The sequence below is a fragment of the Ictidomys tridecemlineatus genome, chromosome 13, assembly GCF_052094955.1.
Source record: "Ictidomys tridecemlineatus isolate mIctTri1 chromosome 13, mIctTri1.hap1, whole genome shotgun sequence".
NCBI classification, from domain to species: Eukaryota; Metazoa; Chordata; class Mammalia; order Rodentia; family Sciuridae; genus Ictidomys; species Ictidomys tridecemlineatus.
In genome coordinates this window covers 67,357,767-67,382,432 of record NC_135489.1, presented here as the reverse complement: position 1 = coordinate 67,382,432, position 24,666 = coordinate 67,357,767, and the positions used below count along the sequence as shown (strand labels likewise).

The 24,666-nt window shown below is 39.3% G+C and overlaps 1 protein-coding gene across 1 annotated transcript in view; it reads right to left on the bottom strand.

Annotated features, from left to right (window-relative positions):
* LOC144369669 (contactin-associated protein-like 3) overlaps positions 1–24,666 on the bottom strand; it is a 137,604-nt gene that overhangs the window by 47,517 nt on the left and 65,421 nt on the right. The window contains 5 exon segments of the mRNA XM_078029823.1: positions 48–236; positions 5,732–5,851; positions 8,853–8,959; positions 13,225–13,356; positions 22,770–23,188. Of these exon segments, the coding sequence (XP_077885949.1) occupies positions 48–236; positions 5,732–5,851; positions 8,853–8,959; positions 13,225–13,356; positions 22,770–23,188 (967 nt within the window).

Below are 24,666 nucleotides of genomic sequence, written 5' to 3'. Positions count from 1 at the left end.
AGCGCGGTCCCAGGCAGGGGTCCTCCTTACCTCGTGGGTCTGCGAGCTGCCCAGAGCCCCAGAGCCGAAATGCAGAGCCAGCTGCTGCTCACAGCGCTCTGCCAGGGCCACCGCTGCCCGCAGCTGCCTCGCGCTGGCCACGTAGGCGAAGGTCACCGAGCGTGCGTGCCCCCGGGGGCCGCCTCCGATGGTCACCTGGTCTGGGCCACCGTGCCGCACCACCGTCCACGCAGCGTCTGCGGAGCAGAAAGGGGCAAAGAGGAGGCGTCACCGCGGGGCAGGAGTCAGAGGCTGCGAAACACCTTTTATTTCAGTTAATTCTTTCCCGCGTTGTTATTGGTGCACTGTAGCTGAACATGGTGGGGTTTGTCCTTACCCATTTGTGCCTGCACCAATATACCCAGATAATTAGGCCAATGCCACTCTTCAGCACTTCCCCTCGGTCCCCTCCTTCCCTCCTCGGGTCCCTTTCCTCTGCTATTCATTAGATCCCCACCTCCACCTTTCTTTTCCTCTCTAGCTCTCACATATGAGAGAAAGTCTACAATCCTTGACCTTCTGAGTTTGGCTAATTTCACTTAACAAAATCGTCTCTAGTTCCATCCGTTTTTCTGCAAATGACATAATTTCATTCTTCTTTATGGTCGAATAAAACTCCATTGTGTATATATACCTCATTTTCTGTCGCCATTCATCAGTTGACTGACACCCAGGCTGGTTCCACAGTTTAGCTACTGAGAACTGTGCAGCTATCAACATGGGTGGGCATGTGTCACTGCAGGATATTGACTTTAATTCTTCATGATGAATACCCACACGCGGTCTAGCTGGGCATATGGTGGTTCCATGCCTAGTCTTTGAGGAAACTCCATACTGATTTCCATAGTGGTTGTACTAATTTACAGTCCCACCAATGGTGTACAAGTGTTCCTTCTCCTCCCCATCCTCTCCAGCATTTATTATTGCTTGTGTTCTTGATGGCTGCCATTCTCACTGCTGTGAGATGAAATCTCAGTGTAATTTTGGAGGAAAGTGCAAATAAAAAACTACACTGAGATTTCATCTTAATTAAGTTTTTAATCAAAATTTGAATCACTGCGAGTTCGCAGTGAACTTTTTGCCTTGGATTTGTTTAGCAACGCATTAGCCAGAATTCAGCCTCAAAGAGAAGAATATATTGGGAGAACTGATGATTAAATTTCTGTGACTTGTCTAATAATATAATGTAAAAATCACTTTTTACATCAACACAAAAATGAGGCTAAACTGGGCATGTCCATGTATCTTTTTTGCTCAGTATTTTCCTCATCTGTGTGTTTATTTTCCTTATTATCAAATAAATTTATAAAAGATGCATTTGGGGATGATGGGACCTACAGATTGATGGAATTCCACAGGAAGCAACTTTGTTCAAAGCCTATCAACTTATCAGTAAGCAAACCCTGAAGAATGACATGCCTTGGGCGTCCCATAGAGCGTCCAGGCAGTAATCCTGGCCATTTGTCCATCTGATGATAATTTCTGATGTATTTCTGTTGTGCTGATCAGTTGAATTTGTTTTCTTTTACTTTTGTCTGTTTTTTTTTTTTTTTTTGTGGTACTGGGGGTTGAACTCAGAGGCACTGTACTACTGAACTAAACCTCCAGCCCTTTTATGTATTTTTACTTTGAGAAAGGGCTTTGCTAAGTTGTGCAGGCTGGCCTCCAACTTGCAATCCTCCTGCCTCAGCCTCCCAATTCTCTGGGATTACAGGCTATGTGCCACCACACCCAACCATTAGGTTGTTTTGATAAAATAACAAAAACAAAAACAAACAAAAAAAAAACAACCCACAAAAGAGCAAACTTCCAAGGGAAGAACTTTAGGTTCTTAATGAAAGTTCCCAAGGGAACTCATGCTTGATGGTGTAAAGTATCGCCTAGCTGAATGGATAGCTATGGGTCAGTGGACAAGGAGCTGCTATGAAGTCACTCCAGTTCAACTACATCAATGCTGCCTGGTCCTTTAGCTTCTAAAAAAAAGACATATTTAGTATAAGGGACACTTTACATAGGAGTTTTCCAAACTGTAGGGATGGGGAAAATTCATATGGATATACATTTTTAAGAATTCAAAATCAAAGCAATGTAGTACGTGTGTTTTTTGTTGTTTGTTTTTTGGGGTTTTTTTTAGTCCAGGAATTGACCAAAGGGATGCTTAACCACTGAGCCATATCCCAACCCTTTTTATGTTTTATTTTAAGACAAGGTCTCTCTTGAGTCGCTTAGGGCCTCGATAAGTTGCTGAGGCTGGCTTTGAACTTGCAATCCTCCTGCCTCAGCCTCCCCAGTCACTAGGTTTACAGGTGTGTGCCACCATGCCCAGCTATATTAGGTTTTCTATTGAGAAATCACCCTCCCATCCTGTCACATCTCAGGATTTTTAATGACTTGGTCTCCAAATGTAAGAGAAGTTTAACTGTCTTACTGCTGCTCACCATATCAAAATAACAAACCATATTCCTACCATATCAAAATAACAAACAGAGAGACAAGGAAGCCGGCAGTGTGGCTGGAACAAACCTTTGGCCATGGTTCCTATGGAGAGCACAGTGTCCACGAATGGACGGAAAGGACAGACAGAACCTGTGAACTGAAGGAGGGAACACAGGCTTGAATTCAATGACCATGGCCTTCTGTCCTCACAGAGGGGCTGCCCAGGCCTCCTGCAGCAATCTCAGTTCCAAGGCTCTTTCCTTTCACAAGGTTCTCAGCATGAATTTCTTTTCATTTTAAAATCTTTAAACTCCTGACCATCCTGTGTGCATGACTCCTACTCTGCATTCACCTTCAGGTTTCTCCTGTCGACTGGATCAAATCCACAGACACCTGACACTCAGGGGGGCCTTGAAGATAATCAGTCACGTGCCATCTTGGGTCCTGAGTCGTGGTTGGATGGTCCTGGGTAACTCACTTTAACACATTTGCAGTCATGCATGATCACAGTGTAATAATAGAAAAATAGGTTTGAGATCTATCTGGAAAACGGCTGTCCCAGAGAGCATCAGAAGACTTACTCACCTGTAAACCTCTTCTTCCTTGTGGGATTTCTGTTGAGAAGTCAGATATGATTCTTATCTTTGCTCCTGTGGAGGTGAGGTGGGTTTTTGTTGTTGTTATTGTTTTGTTTTGTTTTTTTTCTGACTTCTGTCAAGGTTTTTCTTTACCTTTGGTGGCTCACAGTTTGAATGTCCGTGCCCAGGCATGGTTTTACATTGGCAGTGGTGTTAGCATGTCCTGTTTTAGTGTTCTTTAAACTTCCTGGATCTGTGATGGATGTTTTGACAAAAATTCATGAAAAATCCTAGTTATTATTGCTTCAAAATTTGTTTCTGTACCTTTCTTTATTTCTTCTCCTGATATTCCGTTTACATGGAAGTTACACCTTTTATAATTATATCACAATTCTCATGATATTCTGGGTTTAGTTTTTTCAGTCTTTTTTTTTTAAATGTCTTGGCTTTTCAGTTTTGGAAATTTCTATTTTGATATCCCCAAACGTAGAGATTTCTTTCCTCTGCTATATCCAGTCTCCAAATGAACTCATCTGAGGCATGTTTTCATTTTTGTTCCAATAGTTGGATTTCTGGCATCCTTTTTCCTTCTTTGTGAGAATTCCCTCCTCTTGGATGCACGGCTCCTCTGCTCTTGCATGCTGTCTGCTTGGTCTCTTAGACCATTAATCTGTTAGTCCCAGTGGTTTTCAGTTCCTCGTCTGCTCATTCTAACATCCCTGCCATATTGGAGTCTGTTTCTATGGCTTCCTCTTTCTCTTTTGAATTGTTTTCTGCTGTTTGTTCTATTTTTGTTTTTCCTTGACATTTTTTCCTGATAGCCAGGGGTGATGCATTGGTGCAAGTCATGATGCCACCAGACTTTTAGTGAATCAAGCAAGATGCAGCCAGGGGGAGGGCCTGTGTGATGCCATCATGAGCCTGGGCCTCCGCACTGTGGCCTCAGCTCCCTCCCCAGCACCCTCAGGCATTCCCTTTTCCTAAGTAGGCTAAGCTCTGAAATAGATCCCAATAGTTTAGGCTCTGAAAACATTCTTTCTCAAGGGCAGGTCAAGGAGAATAGAATGCTCTGGTGAGTGTTTCCCGGTGATTCTTTCTCCACTTATCCTTCTGGAAGCATGAGGAGATTTTCCTCCAATATCACTGTAAGACACAGGTCAAGCTCCTCAAGCATAAGGATTTTTCTCTGACTGCAGATCTCAATTCCCAGACTTGTCTCCGCAGGGACTCCAGCAATTTGTCAATCACCTTTTAGGTTTTCCCACCCAGGCTCTGGGAAGGGGTGATTCTCTGTGTCTGCCTGCTTCTCTCTCCAATGGGGGGACAGCAGTCTGCTCTGTGACTTCACATCTTTGCTAGATCTAGGAAGAGTCATTGATTTTTCATTTTGTCCAGTTTTTGACTTAGTAAGATGGAGCAGTGACTTCCAAACTCCTTAGCAAGACAGATGGAAGCCACTGGTTCCTGAAAGCTATCACTCTACATGCATTTTTCAAGCTAGTGGAACAATATTTGACAACCTCACCTTTTTTAATTGCTTTTGCTTAATCTGCTCTAAGCAATGCAACCTCCAGAGAGAAGATGACTTTTTCTAGGGGAGTTTAGTGATTCCTCTGTCATTAACTAGATTTTGTCATTAGATGCTTCCCTTACCAACTTCACCAAGCCTCCTTCTTCTCATCTTCAAACAATGACAAGATCCTTGCAAGGGTGACCTTGGTTAAGTCCTTTGCTATTTGCCAAGACCACATTACTGCAAGAACCCATTGTGAAGAAGCTGAACCACAGCAAGGGATCCCGGGAAAGGTGCATGACTGATGCTCTGGGTGCAGGACCCTTCTCACGTTAGTATGATTGTTTGAACCAGGAAGTTTGGGAGATGGTGAGTTCCTGTTGGTGGGACTTCTGTATTTTATATCTTCAGCGCTTTGCTGATCACGTGGTTCTAAATTTTTGGAATATTCACATTTTAAACATTCTTTGGCAATCTTCACTAAAGCATTTTTAATTTCTATGTACTTTCATTTGTTTGTTTCCTTCTTTTCTAGGTGTTTGCTGGTCCATTTGGTCACTGTCCAGTTTGACAGGACTTCACATCCTTTTCTCTGCACACTAAATGAGAACTATTTATTTCACATTTCTTCTTTCCAGAGAGCTCACTGAAATTTGCTAGGGCAGATTTCTGTAAAAATTTAATTACCTAAGTGGCATTTTACAGCAACCTTAAACAATCAAGCTGTGTTCATTTGTAATAATATCTAAACCAGGAGTGGTTTTATAATATTAACACAAATTAAATTTCTTATAAAAATTACATGCTATTGAAGATATAGATACACACACATACATACATATCTTATTAGTACTTTTAAAAATCTCTTTTTTGTTCTAAGTTTTTAAAATATGTAAATCACAGAATCAAAGCTTTATATGTCAAAATGGTGCATATGAAAAATATGTAATTGTGACTAGTGTTGCAGTCATAGCAGAACATTAAGTTTCACCTATAACCCAACCAAGGTAAGTCAGAAATACAAGGAAGTTTTATTGATAATAAAATTAGCCAATATATCAAGTTGAATGTTTTAACAATGCTGCCAACCAGCAAATCTCTCCCTGGTCTATCCTGATCATGGGCATAAACAGTTGATATCCAGGTCTGAAGGTTATTGACGTACCTGTCATGTTGCAGTACACAAGAAACAGTCCCAGGGGGCCACTGCCATCAGCATCAATATAGTAAAGCCCAGAAGGACTCCCTCGGTGCTTGTGGGCCTCACAGGACTGCTCATACAGCACTGTAGGAGAACATCACCCATCAGAAGCAGAAGGGATCCCTCAATTGGTTTAATTAGTGTCCAAATGTTTCCATTTCTGAATTACAGACACAAGATACATATTACCTTACATCATTTTTATTAGTTTGTATGACATTATATTTGGTTAGGTAGAAGACAGAAAGGTGACATATTATATTTACTTTCACTAACAAAGGAGAAGGATGTTGGCAAGTCAAGATGGATTTAAGTGTTGAACATCGTTAGGTGCTAAATAAATATTTGGCATATAGTTCTATTTGAAGAAAAAGGAAAGAGTGTACTGGTGACTAAAATGAAGATTTTCATGGGAATGTGAGGTCACTGGGCAATGTCTAGGGATTGTAGTTTCAATACGTAAATGTTCTCTTGCTTTTGAGCAAGGAAGATGAAGATTCTGAAGCCTAGTGTCAAAGATTTGAAGGGGCATTTTAGAGAAATCTGTGAATCTGAATCCTATCTGCTGTGGATTCATGATTCTATTCAAATTCCCTTCCTTACAGAATAGCTTAACCTCCGCCAGCAACCTAATACCTTCCAACAAGTCATGCCACTTCCAACCCCCTCATGGTTTAAAGCTATAAATTCTCTGCCATTTAGTAAAACCTCAGGATACATTTTTCAAGATTGCTTAAATGTGTGTTTTCCTGCACTGCAATTCTAATTAGCTCCCAATCTGCGTTATTTTCTTTGTTCTTGATGAGGTTGACTTATTCTGGGTCCACAGCAAAGCCCAAGGAAGGGGGTGAGAGTTATTCTCTCTCATTTTGCAAAACAGGAGGAAGAAAACTTTGCAAGAGGACATCTTAAATCTAAGCAACCTTAAGGTAAATACAACCAGCTGTCAAATGAGAATGGCCCCACGGTAGATGGTCCAAATCAACAGAGTTATTTAACAAACTTCTTAGATGAAAACACAAATAGGATAGATTGCTTTTCTGTCATTCTTTCCCACTTGTATATTTATTTAAATGCACAAATTTATAAATGCCTGCTCGGATTCATTCATATTAATGACAATGATTAGACCTACATAGTGAACAAATTAGGAGAATTCTTGTTTTATGTGAACTTCTTGACTTAAATGACAATGTGTACACATATAATTATATGAATGTCCCAAACAAAAATGACCTGTTTTAACTCTAAGCAGTCTTGTCTCATGGTCCTTGACTGTGGGCTTGGTGAAATTTCACCTTTGCTTGGTGTACCTGTTTGGAAGCCACAATTATGGAGAACCACAATTAGCAACCATATCATTACATCAGAGTGAAATCTGAATAGCTCCTCTTCAAATTTCTGATATTTTCCCTCAGATTTGCTCTGAGTTACATTTGCAGCTGAGATGGCCATGGGCTGTCTGCTGCCCTGAGAAGCTCTTGTCTAGATCCTCAAGCTGGGAGCACAGGATTCTCCCTAAGACTCATTTGCATGCAGAGCGCAGAGTTAATAACACTCCACACCCTGCCTTCCTGTTACAGTTTTTATAAAAATCAAATTAAAGAAGTCACAAGGAGTTGCCATAAGTTTCAAGAAGAACCTCAGTGCAAGGGAGTCAAAGTGATGATTTCCTGTCTTACACTGTTTCTTTAAAGACCCAGGGAATGGCACATTGTTTGCAAGGAGACTTGGAGAAATGTCAGCGGAGATGCACAGAAAGAAGAAAACTTTAAAAGTTCAAACAACAACAACAAAAAAAAGGGTGTGTGTGTGAGAGAGAGATTTTCAAGGCTTCTGGCATGTTCTAATCATTAACAAATTAGTGGTCAATAAACTAGTCTGGGCTTTAAAAGATAGAGGATGATTCTTCACTAAAGACAGATGACGTCTACTCGGGAGAGGCAGTATAGACAAGTTATAGCAAGTCACCTAGAAGTGCTTCCTACAGTGTCCATTAGGAGCACATGCAAAGCTGGTTCAAACAGACCTCTGGGCTCCATCCCAAGAGATTCAGGTCCAATAGGTTTGGGTGAGACCTGAGGTTCTTTATTTGTAACACGTTCCCAGTGACTCTGTAGCTTCTGGTATGAGGAGCACCCTTCAAATGCTGGAGCTAAGGATCTAGAGCCTACTTCCTGAAGTTCAAATCCTCAGGGTGCCTTTAAGTAGTCTGAAGGTCAAGTTACTTGACCTCTCTCTGTCCTCAGTTTGCAATGAGGATAATAAGAGTACTTTATTCTTGAAGCTGCATTAGGGTTAAATGAGTTAATTCATGCAAATCACTATTTGCATGAGGATAGATATATTTATGTACTCCATAAATGCATACTTTTATAATTATTCACTTATAATTATCATTACCACCAAGGAAAATTACAGTTGTAAGAGACCTTAAAGGTCTGCTAGTTTTTAGCTGATATCTAATTGACTCTTCTATAATTTCCATCCCGTTATTTTTATACTTAATTTTATTACATTTAATAATAAATGTTGAAAGCCAGGCAATTGAGTATTTTTCTACTTTTCTTTGATTAAAAGGATTCTCAATTGAAACTACAGCCCCACTCAAGGAAAGAAATGATTTGTGACATCATGCATTCCTGATTTAATCTAGCTTAATTTTACTCTTTTATTCTACCATACCTAATTCATCATATTTACCAGCTTCTTTTGTGTAACCGACTTAGTACTCCATATTTCTGTACACTGTCTCAACACCCTTGTATTAAATGAGCTTGGGGTTGGGGGCCAGGCTCAGTGGTAGAGTGCTTGCCAGCATGCATGAGGCTCTGGGTTTGTTTCCCAACATGGTGAGGGATAACTAATTAATGATAAAATAAAGTGAGGTGGTTTAAATATAATCTAGAAATTAACTATTATTAAATACTTATTAATTGATAATATTATTAATTAATTAACAATTAATTAATAAAGACTTATTTGAATATGTGATCACAGAGATGCAGGCACACATAAACAATGAATGAAAAGGAAATGAAGTGACAAAGACACAGAAATGAGGACAATGAGGTGGAAGGCTTACAGGAATGGCAGGTCTCTCCAGTGTAACCTGTGCCATCGCAGTTGCAGGAGAAGGTGTCCCAGGACTGGGCACATGCACCCCCATGTTCACAGAAGCTGGGCAGGCATCTGTAAGGAAACAGATATGGCTGTATTCTCCTTGGTTAGTCTGCATAAAATGAAAACCCTCTTTACTAAAAATAGATTAATGCAAAAGTACAACATACCCAAGAAAATGCCGTGTTACTAGTGATTTGTCATCAAGATTTTCTGGTCATCATGATACATTTATTTAAATACATTTACCGGCCTATAACTGATCATATGTATCTTTGACAACTTTCAACACGTCATATTTTTTTTTCTGTTGTGACAAAATACTAACTAAATGTGTGGCTGGGAAAATAAATTACAAATATAAAATTTGCCACGCACTATACTTCATTGTGGACATTTTTCAAAGAAGAGGAGACAGAGAAGGAGGAGAGAGAGAGACAGGAGCACCTTCCATCATAATGCAACATAGCTCCAGGAATCGTGAAGAACATTTAACTTGGGTCCACATGTTGCCCTTTAGATTTAGAATGGGTGATCAATTAATGGTAGATTTAACAATGTTAAGATCTATCATAGATTCAATGAAATATCTATAAAATTGTCAATGGCTTTAAATTTTTACTTTTAGAAATAGAAAAATTTATTCTAAAGTACATGGGGAGTCTCTGGGGACCCCAAATAGCCAACACAATGATGATAGAGAACACAGTGGAGTTCTAGCACTTTCAGAGCTTTCTGGATTCTGTTGCATCCCACTGGAAAGCTGTGAGGCTGTTCCAGCCTACTGGCCTCCAGGTTCTTATTAGAACTTGGAGAAGGGTGCTGGGTGAACGGGCAAGTTTCTAAGCATAGCGTGGAGATTCCAGGGACAAATGGTGGCCTCCCAGAGGCTGGGTTGGGATCTGCCCCTGCCCACCTTGTCCCTTGGCTGAGAATGCTTCACTGTAGGCCCAGAACTTGGAGGCCAAGGCTTCGAGGGGGAAAGCAGTGTGTATTGGAAAGGCAGGTGCAGGGGAGCTAGGACCTGGCCCTGCCTGCAGGGGCCCAGAGCAGGAGCCGGAGAGGGGAGGGGAGGAAGGAAGTGAGACCTCCTGCTTGTGGCTGGAGGAACAAGGCCAGGCAGGAAGCTACCATGTGGACACTGGCAGGAGTCTCCAGGGGCTTCGAAAGGATCCTTCGAGGAAACTGAAAGGGTTGTGGCAGAAGAGATCACGGAATTACCTGCCCGTGCCCCCAGCACCCCTGCGTGCTGGCACCCCAGCAAAGTACCACAAATTTAAGGTCAAGATTTTGACTAATTACCTCAAGTTAAGGAGAGTTTAGTCTAAGAGGAGAATAATTATGGGCAATCAGAGTCACAATTTTCAAATATTTCAAGGGTCAAAGTATGACAGGGACCCAGAGCCATGAGTAGGTGTCAGATGGACAGGTAAGAAGGTGGGAGGCCGGGTGGAGGAGGCCCATTGGCAGGTGTCCTCCTCCCCTTCCCCTTCTCCTTGCCCATGGCCCTCTTCCCCTCCTCCTTAACATATGGAACATTTTAAGATCAACCTGACGTGAAGATTCCACAAATCATAAGAAGATTGCAAACCACTGCTGATAAAGTAGTTTTACTTAAGATATCTTAGAAGAACTATTAAGTGATCAGAAATATATGAACAGGCTCATCGTAATTTTTTTTCAAGTAAACATGTCAATAATGACAATTTTACATGTAGTTCAGAGAAGCCACCTAGAGTAAAGGAGACTAATGCTGGAGAAAGCGTGCAGAGGTGGGGTCAAAGGTGGGGAGCCTGTGCCACCTGGCAGTTCTAGTGGGGAGGTAGCAGGCCTTCCTGTTCAGAGAGCTCCAGGTGGCCTGGACCATGACACAGGGCATGGAAGGCAAAGGTGGACTGTTTTTTTTTTTTTTTTTAACGCTAAGGTCATGAGAGTCTGAAGGAAGAGGCTGTGCTCTGCAGCATGTCATCCTGAGTACACGTGGCTGTTTTTTGCTTAGCCTAAAATTTTGGTAAAAGAGGGTGACTTCATATCCCATATCTTTAGTGGGCTTTTTAGCTTTGGTGTTTGAACAACAAATTTTTATTTTGTGAATTAAAATAATTTTTAATTCCCCAAAAGGGTGAGAGAGGTTCATAGACCTGTGTTCAAGATATTTAGAAGTGAGTTTTCAGGATTTCCAAACTGAATGAGAAGGGAAATAGCAAAGCTCTTTTACTCTTTAGAGTATCAAATGGTAGCACCAGGTTTCCCATTTTTACTGCTTATGATATATAGTTGTTTTAAAAACATCTGCTTGAATCAAATGCATGAAATATGATATGTCAAGAGCTTTGTAATGTTTTGAGCAACTAATAATAATAATAATAAAAATAAAAACATGTTGAAGGGCTAGACTCCATACACTGACCCAAGAATGAAATAGTGGATAACCCAATTTGTAATCTCATTTGAAAAGTGTTCCTTAAAACCCTTCTCTTAGCCAGCATGGTGGTAGACACCTGTAATCCCAGTAGCTTAGGAGGCTGAGACAGGAGGATCGTGAGTTCAAAGCCAGCCTCAGCAAAAAGTGAGGCTCTAAACAACTCAGTGAGACCCTGTCTCTAAATAAAATACAAAATAGGGCTGGGGATGTGGCTCAGTGGTCAGGTGCCCCTGAGTTCAATCCCTGTTACCAAAACATCAAGGATAACAGCCACAAACCCTTCTCTGAAGTGGTTATAGTGCACAGTGGCTGGGGCAGCATATCATGGCGGAACACATGACAGAGGAAGCTGCTCACCTCATGGCAGCCAAGAAGCAAAAAGAGGAAGGTGTGGGTCCCAACTTCCCCTTCCAGGGCATGCCCCCAGTGACCTAACTTCCTCCCTCTAAGCCCCACTTCCTGAAGCCATTAATACATCCAAACCATAGCACTTCACAACAGATAAGATGTGAACAGATCACATCTGGGGTCCTTGACAAGATATCAATGATTTACAAAAGGAGAAAAATCACACACTTGCATCACAGCTGAGCTGACTGACCTCAGTCCTCACAGTGAGAGCCCTGGGATACCTCCCCGTGAGCCTCTGTTGGCTGAGGGTCCTGCATCTTGCCTGGTGAGCTGGCACCCAAAGAGCAGGTGACCAGCTCCATGGCATATCTCCAGACACAGGTGACCGGCTCCCAACCACCATCCTCATGACACAGCCTGGTCCCGTCCACGCAGTCCTAAGTCTCTGCCAAGAATTCCAACCCCACAGGCAAAAGTAAGAGTTATTGGGACAATTGTTTTGTGATACACTCTTCCTCTTTGACTCGCTGTTTTCCTACAAATCGACAGAAGTTTCAAGGGGGAAATTATTCTTGGTTAAATCAAGTTCTTAAGTAGTGAAAATTTCAATTCATAGAAATTATGTTCTTTTAAAATATCACTATGCTTTGTAAACTGAAACAAGTTTAGGGGGAGAAGACAGTTTTATGGCTAATGTTTAAAGCAGAATGACTAACAAACTACTGATGAAGTAGAAGGCAGTAAGTTTGGACATTCTAAAATTTGTATTAACTTTTTATTTTTAATATATAGCATTAACTCTTGGCTTTATTTTCTTTTAATTGACATTAAAGCTGTATAGGTTTGTGGGGTACCATGTGATGTTTCCACACTTATAGTTACGTGTCATAATCTGCATTTATTTATTGATGGCACATGCCAAGGGGAAGGCAATAAGGCATTTCATACAGAGAAATATCATTCTTCTAAGTGATTATAAGTTTTCAGCCAAAAGAGTAATAGAAATAAGGCATAATAACTAGCAGTGTGAACTGTGTGAATGCTTAATTGTTAAAAATTAAAATATTTTTCTTGTAGTCTCCATCTTTCACTGAGTTTGTCATTACACAACTCTCTTCACCAACCTCTGTGGTGAAGTTCCAGAGATTACTTCATATCTGCTCCATGGAAGAGATTTGGTATTTGGTAGCTGACACCACAAATGAAAACAACAGTGACTTGTCCAGACACACTGCCCCTCAGCATGTCCACCCACAAGTGGCATGGTGGCCAGCACTGGGTTGATGACTAAGAGCCCAGTAACATGGGGCCATTTTTAATTAAAATTCTTAAGGTATACATACGCCTTTTTATAAAATGCTATCATTCGAAAAACACAGTTTATACAACTAAAAATGAAGGTTTTGAATCCTCACTGTAATATGACTATTTTATTCCCTGCAGAAAGATAGTAGATAAAAAGAGAGAATAAGCGAATGAAATTCACTTTCCCCCCATGCGTCTGCCTTTTTTTCCTTTTAGCTTTGGAGGCATCTGCTGAGATGACCCAGGAGGACCCTACCTGTCGGTGATGCTGCAGGTGTCTATCTGAAGATCGCTGAAACTCCCCAGCGTCCCCTGCTGTACTGAGATTGGATCCACCACTGTGCCACCAATGGAGATGAGCCTCAGGCACTGCTGTTGTTGGGACAGCCTGCACACAGAGACAAAGACAGGAGGAAATCCACAACGTCACCAAGCTAGTCCACAGCATTTATTCTGAGGACTGTAGCTTCAAATTTTGATAGGAGGTGACACATTACATCACTCACTAGATAGGTGAGAAGGACACAAGTCAGAGTTAATCAAATGTAGGATAATACCTGGAATTCAGAAGTTTAAAAAGTCGGGGTGGGGGGATTAAGATTTTAAATTCATGACAAGGAATTATTGCACATCAAAAAGAAGAGATGTTTGACTTTTAAAATTTCATCGAAGAAGAAATAATAAATTTTGGCATCATGTAGCATTAGTAAGAGAAATTAAAATGAAGGTGAAGTTAAAATAAGTCAAGTCATAGCCCGTATTTCATGTAAGAGCCTCTGTATTTGTGAAGTGTGGAAAATGCTACTTAAAAATATAGTTGGATGCTCCTATGTATCTAAACATGTTTAATATCTACCCTGGAGGTGTTTTTGTGTGTTAGAATGTGTGTGCATTTGAGAATATTTTAAAACTAGTTTTATGTTGACTGAACAGAAATATTTAGATTGGCTTTTCTACTAACAGTATTTAGTGCTTTAGTCACATATATAACCAAAGACTACATTCTAGTGTTAACAACTTAGTACAAAAAGAAAAAGGAGATATCTCACTTCTAGGGCACATAATGACAAATAAAAGAACAGTATAGGCTGTTCCATGAGCGAACAGAAATTAAACAGATACTTGATCATTTCCAATATAATAAGTTACATGTTAAAAGTCTCATCACACCCATCAACTAACGTACAAATGCTGATGCTTATGATATAATTTACCTTGACCGTGTGGGCTTTGTGGAAGAGAAATACTTTCATTGGTAAGTATGAGCAAGACCACAACTTTGATTTGAATTAGGCAATATTACCCACACATAAATTCAAACATGTAGAAAATTAGTGATCTGAACTCTCCCACCATCTGCTGAGCTACAGTACATAACTTGATAATGGAACTTAGATTCACGTGTTGCCAGATTAAGAGAAGGGATAAAAGTGCACACTACTATTAAAGAAAGGAAAGCATTACAAAGGGACTTGTTGCAGAATCAAATTACAAGGCATTTATCTAAAACAAGAGTCTGCAAATGTTTTCTGTAGGAGGCTAGGTGGTAATGCTTAAGGTTCTAAGGAGCACAATATGATCTCTATCAAATATTCTCCTTGCTTTTTCTTTTCCTTAACAACATTTTAAACATATGAAAAAAATCTTCGCTTTGGCCTATATAATAAGTTATGGGTCTTACATGATCTAATTCTGATTCAGTAAATATTTTAACTTGTGAATATGAAATGGGTGCCTCATTTCTTAACAGCATAATGCCAAACAAATCATAAATCAAATTAATAATTTTGGTTGTGTTTCATGAGATTTTAGCTTTTGAATTTTTTTATTATTTGCCCTATTTAAAAAAAAACTTGTTTGTGTTGATTGCAAAGCATTATTCTTTTCAAGCTTATGGAATCTAATTTCTTTATTTTTTCCATCATTTAAATATTAGGTATTGCCAGGTGCATGCCTATAATTCCAGCAGCCTGAGAGGCTGAAGCAGGAGGATGATGAGTTCAAATCCAGCCTCAGCAACTCAGCAAGGCCTGAAGCAACTCAATGAGACCCTGTCTCTAAATAAAACACACACACACACACACAAAAGGGGTGGGGATGTGGCTTAATGGTTCAATCTCTAGTACCTCCCCCGAAAAAAAGTAAATGCCATAGCTCTATGGGTTCTAGATTGATCTGTAACTTGGAATTTATTTCTTTATTTTACCAGTGTGACCAAAGGTACATTTATTTTCTAGCTTTTTATCATGGATTATTTAACATCTGTGCATTACTCAAGAACTATAATTCAAATAAAACCTCAAACTGTCAAACTTAATTCAACAATTGCTTGAAAAAAAAAAGAATTAAAGAATGATAACAGAACATAGGTGGTTTTCATTCATCTGTCTTTGACGTTATGTTATCAATCACTTGTACAATTTCAAAGAACAGGCAATGAAGATTCTATTTATTGGAATCAAGGAATTAATTCAATCAATGAATGGAATGGAATAAAATCCTCTTAAAGCTTGCAATGCGCAATGTTTGAGAAGAATCTGGAGTTGGGCACTGGAGTGCATACCTGTAATCCCAGCAACTTGGGAAGCTGAGGCAGGAGAATCACAAGTTCAAGGCCAGCCTCAGCAACTTAGAGACCCTGTCTCAAAAATACAAAATAAAAGAGACTGTGGATGTAGCTTAGGTGGTAGGTGGGAGAACACTCCTGGGCTCAATATTCAGTAGTAGCACCAGTAGTAGTAGTAGTAGTAGTAGTAGTAGTAGTAGTAGTAGTAGTAATAGGATCATGTGGTCTTCAATGTATTAAACTGGGTAATGAACATTAGCTGTACCAGAGGCTGTTTTCTATGTTAAGAAATGATCTATTTCTAATTCATGTGCATCAATTCAACTTAACCATTTTACATTGTAAAAATGGTTAAATCTATTGTTTTCCAAGGTTTACATTCAAATGGGTAAATTCAGTTAAATAGGCATGCTTAGAGAAAATTCAAAATTTACTAAAAAAAAACCTGACAAGCTCAAGAATATTTATAAAAGTAATTTTTATATAATTTTATAAAAAGATAAAAGCAGAGAGGACAATTGTCTAACAATAGTCAAATTGAAGAGCAGAGGTAATAAATAAGATAGGTATATTCATGTAATGGGATAGGTACATTCTTTTGAAAAATATTAAATATTTTCTAAATATTTTTGTAATGATCTTGGTAAAAATAAATACTATTATGACATAAATAAAAGTAACAAGCATGTATTACATTAGCACATATATATTTATACAAATGTGCTCTTGAATGCCTGAGCATTATTCTAACTCACAGGCAGAATGTTAAACTGTAAGTGGTGATACAATATTCACTGTTTGACAAATAATCTCCTGTAGTTAATTTTATTTGATATCATAAAGAGTTTGGATGGCATTTTCCCTCCGACCTGTCAGAGCTTCATAAACCCTTACTTTTAAAGTGATAGTTCTTGGCTTTATTGACTATTTGCAAAATAATTTGCCCCTTAGGGTTGTTATAAAATCTATCACATGAAGCAACATCCTAAAGCAACTTTGATCAGATGTGCACTCCTCAGAATGGAAGAGAACAACCAGAGCTTCACAGGTGGACAGCGTCCTGCACTCTCACTGAAGGTGCTCACAGGATGGTCCACGTTGTAACTATGGGATGCATGATGTGTGGGCTTGCTGTCAATTTTAAGGATGAATTTTCCTTTCATATTGCATTCTCTCCATCAAAACAACTCCAGGAAGAAAGTGGCAAGATGTGAAGCTGTCCTGATGCCATCAGCAGCCGGATCACTGATTGGCAAGTACCTCTTACTATTGGCAATTTGAATGACATGAGGACCTTCCATGTGAACATCCCAAAGATGAAGATTTATCACACCTTCCTTAGCCTCCCTTCTCTGAGCTCCCTCTCCAAGGCTGTGATGTTTTCTCGCTGCACTCAAAGAGCCAGCAGATATTCTGCTTAGGAAAGGCTGCCATGTTCCTTGATTTAGTAAAACGTTTCCCTTTTTATTCCTTGGCAACAAGGGAAAGTTGCAATCACTGGTAAAGTTAAACTACTAGTCACTTTGGACAAAACATGCTTTTCATTTATCAGATGAAAGAAATACCTAAGATATTCTAGAGAAGCCAAGGCTCTGGGAAACATATGTACCATGCAATAAAACAGGAAAAAATAAATAAGTAATCATGATCATTTATCATCATTAAGCACCCACTATAGTGCATCCATCAAGGTCAACCTGCTTTCACTGTTTGAGGGACTTCAGAATAGTTGAGCAAAATTGGTTGCAATGCAAAATGATTTTTGTCCACAGAAATGCAAATTATTGTGCCTGTGAGATACAATAATTAGTTATTGATGAAGTTGTATCTGTTTGTAAACTCATTTTGTCATTCCTTGTCAACCAGTATGCATAGTACTTGAAACTCTCCTTTGAACTGATTGGTTTATATTACTGATTTCCTTGTAACTAATGAGCTAAATAAAATCTTTTTTAAATTTATTTTTATTTTTAGTCATCAATGGACCTTTTATTTTACTTATTTAAATGTAATGCTGAGAACCAAACCCAGTGCCTCACACAAGCTAGGGAAGCACTCAACTACTGAGCCACAACCCCAGCTAAAATTTTTAACATATGTCCCTGTGTTCTCTGAATGAGAGCATTACAATTGCAGACATCATTGTACCTTCTTTTATTTAATATTTGATTTAAAATGCTTAGGAAGTCACTAGAGGTATACCTTACATGTAAGTACACTATTTTTATATATTTACATTTATATCCTTATTATTATATCATATTATTTTGAAATAATATGATAGCATGATAAATTCTTTGATGACAACTTTAAGCACTAAGTATTTATAATAACTAGAGGTAGTCTATTATTTTCTTTCATTAAGTAATATGTCAAAGATATGTGCCAATAAATGGCTTAAAAGTGAAATTAGCCTATTATGTGAATACTTCATTGGTGTTTCAAAATTAGGCATTTTAGATGATGATCTTAGAAAGCCTGCTAATTATTAAAATGGTTCTTGCTCATTTTATTTCCTTGCCACAAATACTTTAAAAAAAAGTTAATATATTATTAGCATTTCAAATGTAGTGTGGTTCTTATATTTTAAAGATTAACGTTAGTATTCCAGTTTTCCCTTTTAACCTTCAGTGATATGTGAAGCAGAAACAGAAATACTAAGAGTAATAAGGAAAAACTGTACTTTGAAATGCACCAGATGACTAATGTCCTCAATGTAAACACAGGCCCTGTCTAAACACAATCTCTGTGTTCCTTTGATACTGTACATCTCTGTGCCTTTTACCTTCTTTGAGATCCTTTGCTACTGTTAAAACCGTAGAAAAGTCAAATTAAGTGAAAGATGGTTGTCCCCAGACATGCAAATGAATTTGGTGAATTTGGTGGAAACCCAACTGACCTCCTTCCTCCTCCCCCCTAGTCCCACCCCAGGAAACAGACTAGTTTTATATTATACGTAAATTCATTGTCACTTTCTGCTTACATTATCTGTCATCCTCTGAATTATCCTTTAAATTTGTTGTAACATCTGGTTCCCTCACTAACTAATGAGTTAAATAAAATCCTTGACATATTTTTTTATAACTGTGTAAAATCCTGATAGTGCCCTCTCTAAAAATATCTTTTGAAAAATGAAAGTAAACTTGGTGTAATTTTTTTTAAGTTTATCATTTATCCTGCAAATAATTTCTTTTTTACTGTTAGGTTATAATTGGTCTTTGACCATAATTTATATCCAAGGAAATCATACACAGAATTTATGAACATTTTAATGAGAAATCTTAAATTAATGAAGTAAGGTTCTACAACAGAGATGCTTTTTAAAATATGTTTGCATGTGAAGATGATCTCTTGTCAACAACTAAATTGGAAGCGCAATGTCACTCTCCCAAATCCATCAGCTAAAGTGGTGGGTGTGTGGGTGTGATGTAAGGACTTTGATTGTATTTAATTCTTGTTAGAGTGCAAACCAGAACTGGAGAAAACGCTTGCTCAGCACTTTGCCACATCTAGGAAACATGAAACATGTTAGCAATAATTTCTAACTACTGAAGGAAAAAATCTGAACAGACTTTGAAATGCACCAAAGAGGTGGCTGGGAATCTTTTTAATAAAAGAATTAAGCTGATTTTATAACTCTCTATCTTCGACTAGGTATTTTACAACCGTGTTGGGACAGAAACTGACTTGTTGAGAACAGAGAGCAATGCATGTGAGATCTATTCAGAGACACATAAGCAGTTCAAGGAAGGAACACAGGGCTTTGCTATTCTTTGGACACTGACCAGTTTTGCTAGATTTGCACTTATGTGCAATTTCATTTCAGGATTCCTTTTTCTGACTATACATGTGAAGCATTTGGAGTTCTTTTTTGAACTGGCTTTCCTGGTGTAAAACACAAATCACTGGCCACAGTGGCGCAGGCCTGTAATCCCGATGGCTGGGGAGGCTGAGGCAGGAGGATCACAAGTTCAAAGCCAGCCTCAGCAACACACAAACAAAAACTTCCTTAATGCCAAAGACTTTCACTTGCGCTCCCTTTTCTTAGAACATTTCCTTTAGAAAAACATGTAAATTCTTCCTCTGCCTCTTTGATGTGTATGTAGATTTAGAAAAAAAAATACTTAGTTTTAAAATAACTTTAGAAATCTTATAAAAAAAAACTTATAAAAATTCGATTTAGATTTTTTTGTAGTTTGACAACCTAAGGACATTTTTTTCTTGGGGTCCTGGAGACATTTCTTTGACATGTAGATTTGTAGATGTCTGTGTGGGGGTTTAACCAGGGTGCTGGCCCCACCTTGTGACTTACCTGCTTGTCAAAGAGGGAAGGGCTGTAGTTTTCTTCTGGATAAAACAAGGAGTCGATACAGAGGTCTCCCCATCTACCAGAGGAATTTAGTATGGGCTATTGTAGCAAAAGGCCCTGTTGGGTCCTCTTACTTGAATAGGAGTTATCTTTTCTTGGTAGGAAATTCTTTATTAGAGCATATTAATTATACTTAGTAGTGGGCCTCACATTCTCCCATGAAGGTGACATGTTTTGGACATTCCCACACACCATCACCTCTCCTCCCACATCCTGTTCCTCTTCATTGATAGTTCCCTTCTACTTTTACATGGTCTTGTTTCTTGAATTTTTCTTTCTTTCTTTTCTTTTTTTTTTTCTTCCTGCATTGGGTATTGAACCCAGAGGAGCTTAACCACTGAGCCACATCCCAAGCCCTTTTTATTTTTTTATTTTGGGACATGGTTTCCCTAGGTTGCTGAGACTAACCTCAAATTTGTGATCTTCCTGCCTCAGCCTCCAGAGCAGCTGAGATGATAGGCATGTGCCACTGAGCCTGGCTTATTGATTAGATTTTTTTAACCTTGAGGACTTATGTGTAATGGGTGACATCTGGTTGGCTACAGAGATGGATGAGATTTCTTTCTCTTTTTTTATCGTCTTGATAGCAATCACTGAGATGGGCATCGAAGTCTGGTTTAATACTTATTCAATAATAAGACCATTTCATTCTTTTCTCTCTTTGTGAAGAAGTTTCACTAAACTGGCAGGTTATCTCATTTTTATTTCCTCAGAATGGGTTCTGTTACTAGTGAATGAGTTGATCTTTGACATATGTTTGTGTATTGTGGGGAATGCTCTTTGTGAGGAAACAGAAAATAGCTTTGCATTTTCAAAACATGAAGAATACATATCCAATCTGAATACCTCTGTTTTATCTTCAGTCATTTTTCTGGGATCAGAGGGATGGTAGATACAGATTCTAATATCTGTGCTTGCTGGATTACTCCAGAAGTATTGAAATAAGGCCCTACCTTCTAAGTTCCTTCTTCATAGGTCTCAAAATCCAACTTTCATAAGCAATATTCAGCAGCAGTCAAGTGTGTCTCAGGCCAAAAGAAATCTGTTTGGGGCCTGATAATCACCTGGCCTTATGGAAAATGACCCTTTGCCCCTTCTTCTTATTTAAACTCCCTTTCTGTTTTAAGAAAAGCCCTGAGGCCGATTTAGGCATGACACAGATTCAGGACTCAGATCTTGTCCTAAATTTGCAAATCCAATCAGGAAAATTTAATAATCCCTGTAGTTACCAAACTTGCCCACACCACACAGCAGATTAGTATCAAATCTACTGCTAGGTTTGTCTCCTGAGGATCTAAGCCCCTAACCCAGCAGGGAAAGCATCTGCCCAACAAAAACAGGTCCTGGGACAAAGATGGGAAAAAGGTGGCCTGATGGGGGGGATAACCATTGTGATAATAAAACCAGATTTTCTTCCTATTGATGTCCCTTCTTTGAAGACTAAGGTTACCACTTCACAAGGGGAAAATAGTGGAGGCTTGGGGACTTCTGTGATTTTTGAATTGCTGGGATTCTTCCCTGAACACAGGGTGTCTTGAAAATGGGTCAGCCTTCAGCAAAAGGGTAAGGACTCCTGGTATTTGCTGGCATCTTTCAGGACAAGGCAACAGTTATCAATTTGTCTGGTAGGCGAGTCGGCCATGAGCTGGTGGGTAGGGGAAGAACAACAGAAGGCAGTAAGAAACAGGGAAGACCTCAGACACATCACTAAGAAAACTCCGTGAGTCCCCAAACTGAGGCCACAGGGAGCCTGACTGGGCAGGTAGCCTTCTGCAAAATGGCAGGGCTGGGGGACAAACTGTCCAGCCTTCGCCAACCCATACATAATTATAATCCCTTCAGGGAAGTCTAGCTTGAAATCAGGGAGAACTTTCATCAAAGCAGATAAGCTCCACAAAGATGAGCCTGGTGTTCCAGAACCTTCTCCAACCACAGTTAATTATAATCCCTTAATGGAACTCCCAGTTCCAGACCATGCCACCACCATCTCTTGTAACCAGGTGGCCAGGACCCTCCCTTGTCACCAAAAACATGTTATGACTCCTTGTGACCCTGACATCAAGTTCCCTTCTACTTAATTCACATAATTAACCACTGAACCTCACATAATTAACCACTTAAGGGGGTTCAAGAGAATAGAACAAAGACAAAAAAACTCAAACCCCTTAGAAATCCTCAGTTCTGTAAGGCCACTCCCTTCTCTTCAGAAACAGTCTGAGCCATTCAGCATCTGTGCTGTACACTTCTCTCTTATTCTCACTTTCCCAAATGGACTCCTGCATGTGACTCATCTGAGATCCTTCCTGAGATTACAAGAACCCAGGGCTCAGAATCCCCATGGCTGCTTCAGTGGATCTCCTCCTCTGCTTCAAGTTACCTACTGTGTAGAGAATACCTCTCCCCATAGCAGAACAGGAGAGCAGGCAGAGGGAGGAGGAGAGATGGAGAAGGGAGGAAAGTAACGGAAAAGTGAACATCTCTGTGTGGTGTCTGCTTCACTAGGTCCCCTCAGCATTTCTACTGGATGGAGGCTGGGCACCTGTTTATCAGGAAATGGAGCTTAAGTATAGGACATATTTTTCTGATATATCAGGAGTAGATCTGCAGAAAATTGCACTTCTTCCTTCCTTCCTTCCTTTTTTTTTTCTTTTTTTTTTTTTTTGGTACTGGGGATTGAACCAGGGGATCTTAACCACTGAGCCACATCCCCAGCCCTTTTTATATTTTATTTAGAGACAGGGCCTCACTAAGTTTCTGAGGCTGGCTTTGAACTTGCAATCCTCCTGCCTCAGCCTCCAGAGCTGCTGAATTCTCGTTTCTTGTATATAATCATTTGGGGTTCAAGAATCACTACAGTAATGGCTACATGTCCCTCATATAAACGGTCTGGGAGATCCTCAAGGAAAATGGCCATCCTGTTCCTCCAAATAAGAGCATTAGGTGTCTTGTGACCTCAGGTATTGACTTAGTACACAATGATTCCCCCTCTGGTTGGTTGTAAGGTTTATGTGAACATGCATTACCTGCTGTGACATTCCTCAATGACTGTCCTGGCTGGAAGAGGCTCAGTTTGAGTTTTCCATCCTTAAGAAAGAGGAGAAAACTTCCCGCACCATGCCACAGTTCACCAAACAGCAAACATCCTTCTTTGTTCCATGTTCGAAACTGGAATGTGACAGATATTTTGTCCTCCCCAGAGTTGCCTGGCAGAGCCAGATAACTCCTAGAGCTCAGAAAAGTGACGGGGATGGCCTGTGGTTGTGGACATGAGAAGGACACATTTCCCTATAAATAAAACAAAAGGTCATGTTTAGATCTTCACGGTGCTTTTCTCAGATTTACAAGGGCTTTTTTTTTTCAATCCAGAATGTTATCAACTAATCTACTTGATAAAGCTTGAATCTATGTTATTTGTCTGATTTTCCAATGTAAGTATTATCATAATTGGGAAAACCTATCCTGATGACTTTGTGTGAGAGTGTGTGTGTGTGTGTGTGTGTGTGTGTGTGTGTGTGTGTGTGAAAATCTCCTCCTTTCTATTTCTCAGCATTAGCAAAGGTATCATCTAATTCAATAGGAGTTATTCTATGTTTACCATTTTCCAGTCCTCTGATGGATGACAATGACCAGGACATTTCCATCCTCTGACTGTTCTCCTGAACAACATTTGATCTTTCCTAAATTACATTCCTCAGAATATACTTTGTACCAACTTCATTATTTTATTGATTTTCTCATTAATTAATGAGTCAATTACATTTTTGACATAAGGTTTTTCAACAATTACTTGCTTCATATTTGTTTAGCTTTTGGAAATTATACTTTGACAGTATTCCAAATGTTTTTTTTTCCAGCTCAGGCAGTTACATAAAAAGTTTGCTTAAAGTGTGTTTAGCATGAAGATATTAATTTTTATACTCAATCATGTCTCTGTTTTCTTGGGTTGCTTTTGAGTTTCCAGTTTGTTAGGAAAGTTTCATGCCCCCCACCAAGTTCTATGCATAATCACGCAGACTTTCTTCCGAGAATTGCTATCATTGTTGTTAGTTTCTCATCTTCCTGAAATTTACATATTTTGGTATATTCAAAATAGTGATCCTGGTTTACTTTCTGCCTTCTGGACACTGGTCTTTTCCAGAAGAATTTATGAGATGGTTCCTCCATTTTTCCACTGAGCTGAACCCTACAACTTGTTACTAACTTACAAGTAGACTGGGATCTTTCTGATGTCTTTGCTTTATTCTACCAACTGGCCTAACCCAACCCAACACCATATTGATTCTTATGGGCTTTGGGCATGTTTTAATATCTGGCAAGTAAGGCGCCATCTTTATGTTGTTCTTTATATATATTTTTTTTTATTTCAGATGGTGGAAGGAAGGAACAGTGGGTAGTTATTTACATGTATGAATTTCAGTTACATAGAGAAAGCAATTTTTATTCTATTTGGAATTTTCTTGGAATAATTTTTATTAATATACTGTATATGATTTCGGGTCGGGGGGAAGCATTACTAAAGTAACATAGACTCTAGTTTAGTGGTTCTCAAGCCTTGTTGAACCCGATGGCTGTTAAAAATCCACAACTGGACCAATTAAATCCCAGTCTCCTGGAGTGGATTGAGGTGAGAGTATCTTTTAGATCTCCTCTGGTGCCTCCAAGCTAAAGCCAAGTTTTAGAATTACTGATCCAAGGATTAAAGTCACTTTTAAGACTGAATCATATTTTTAAAAATTCGGTCTTAATGTACTTCAGAAACTAAA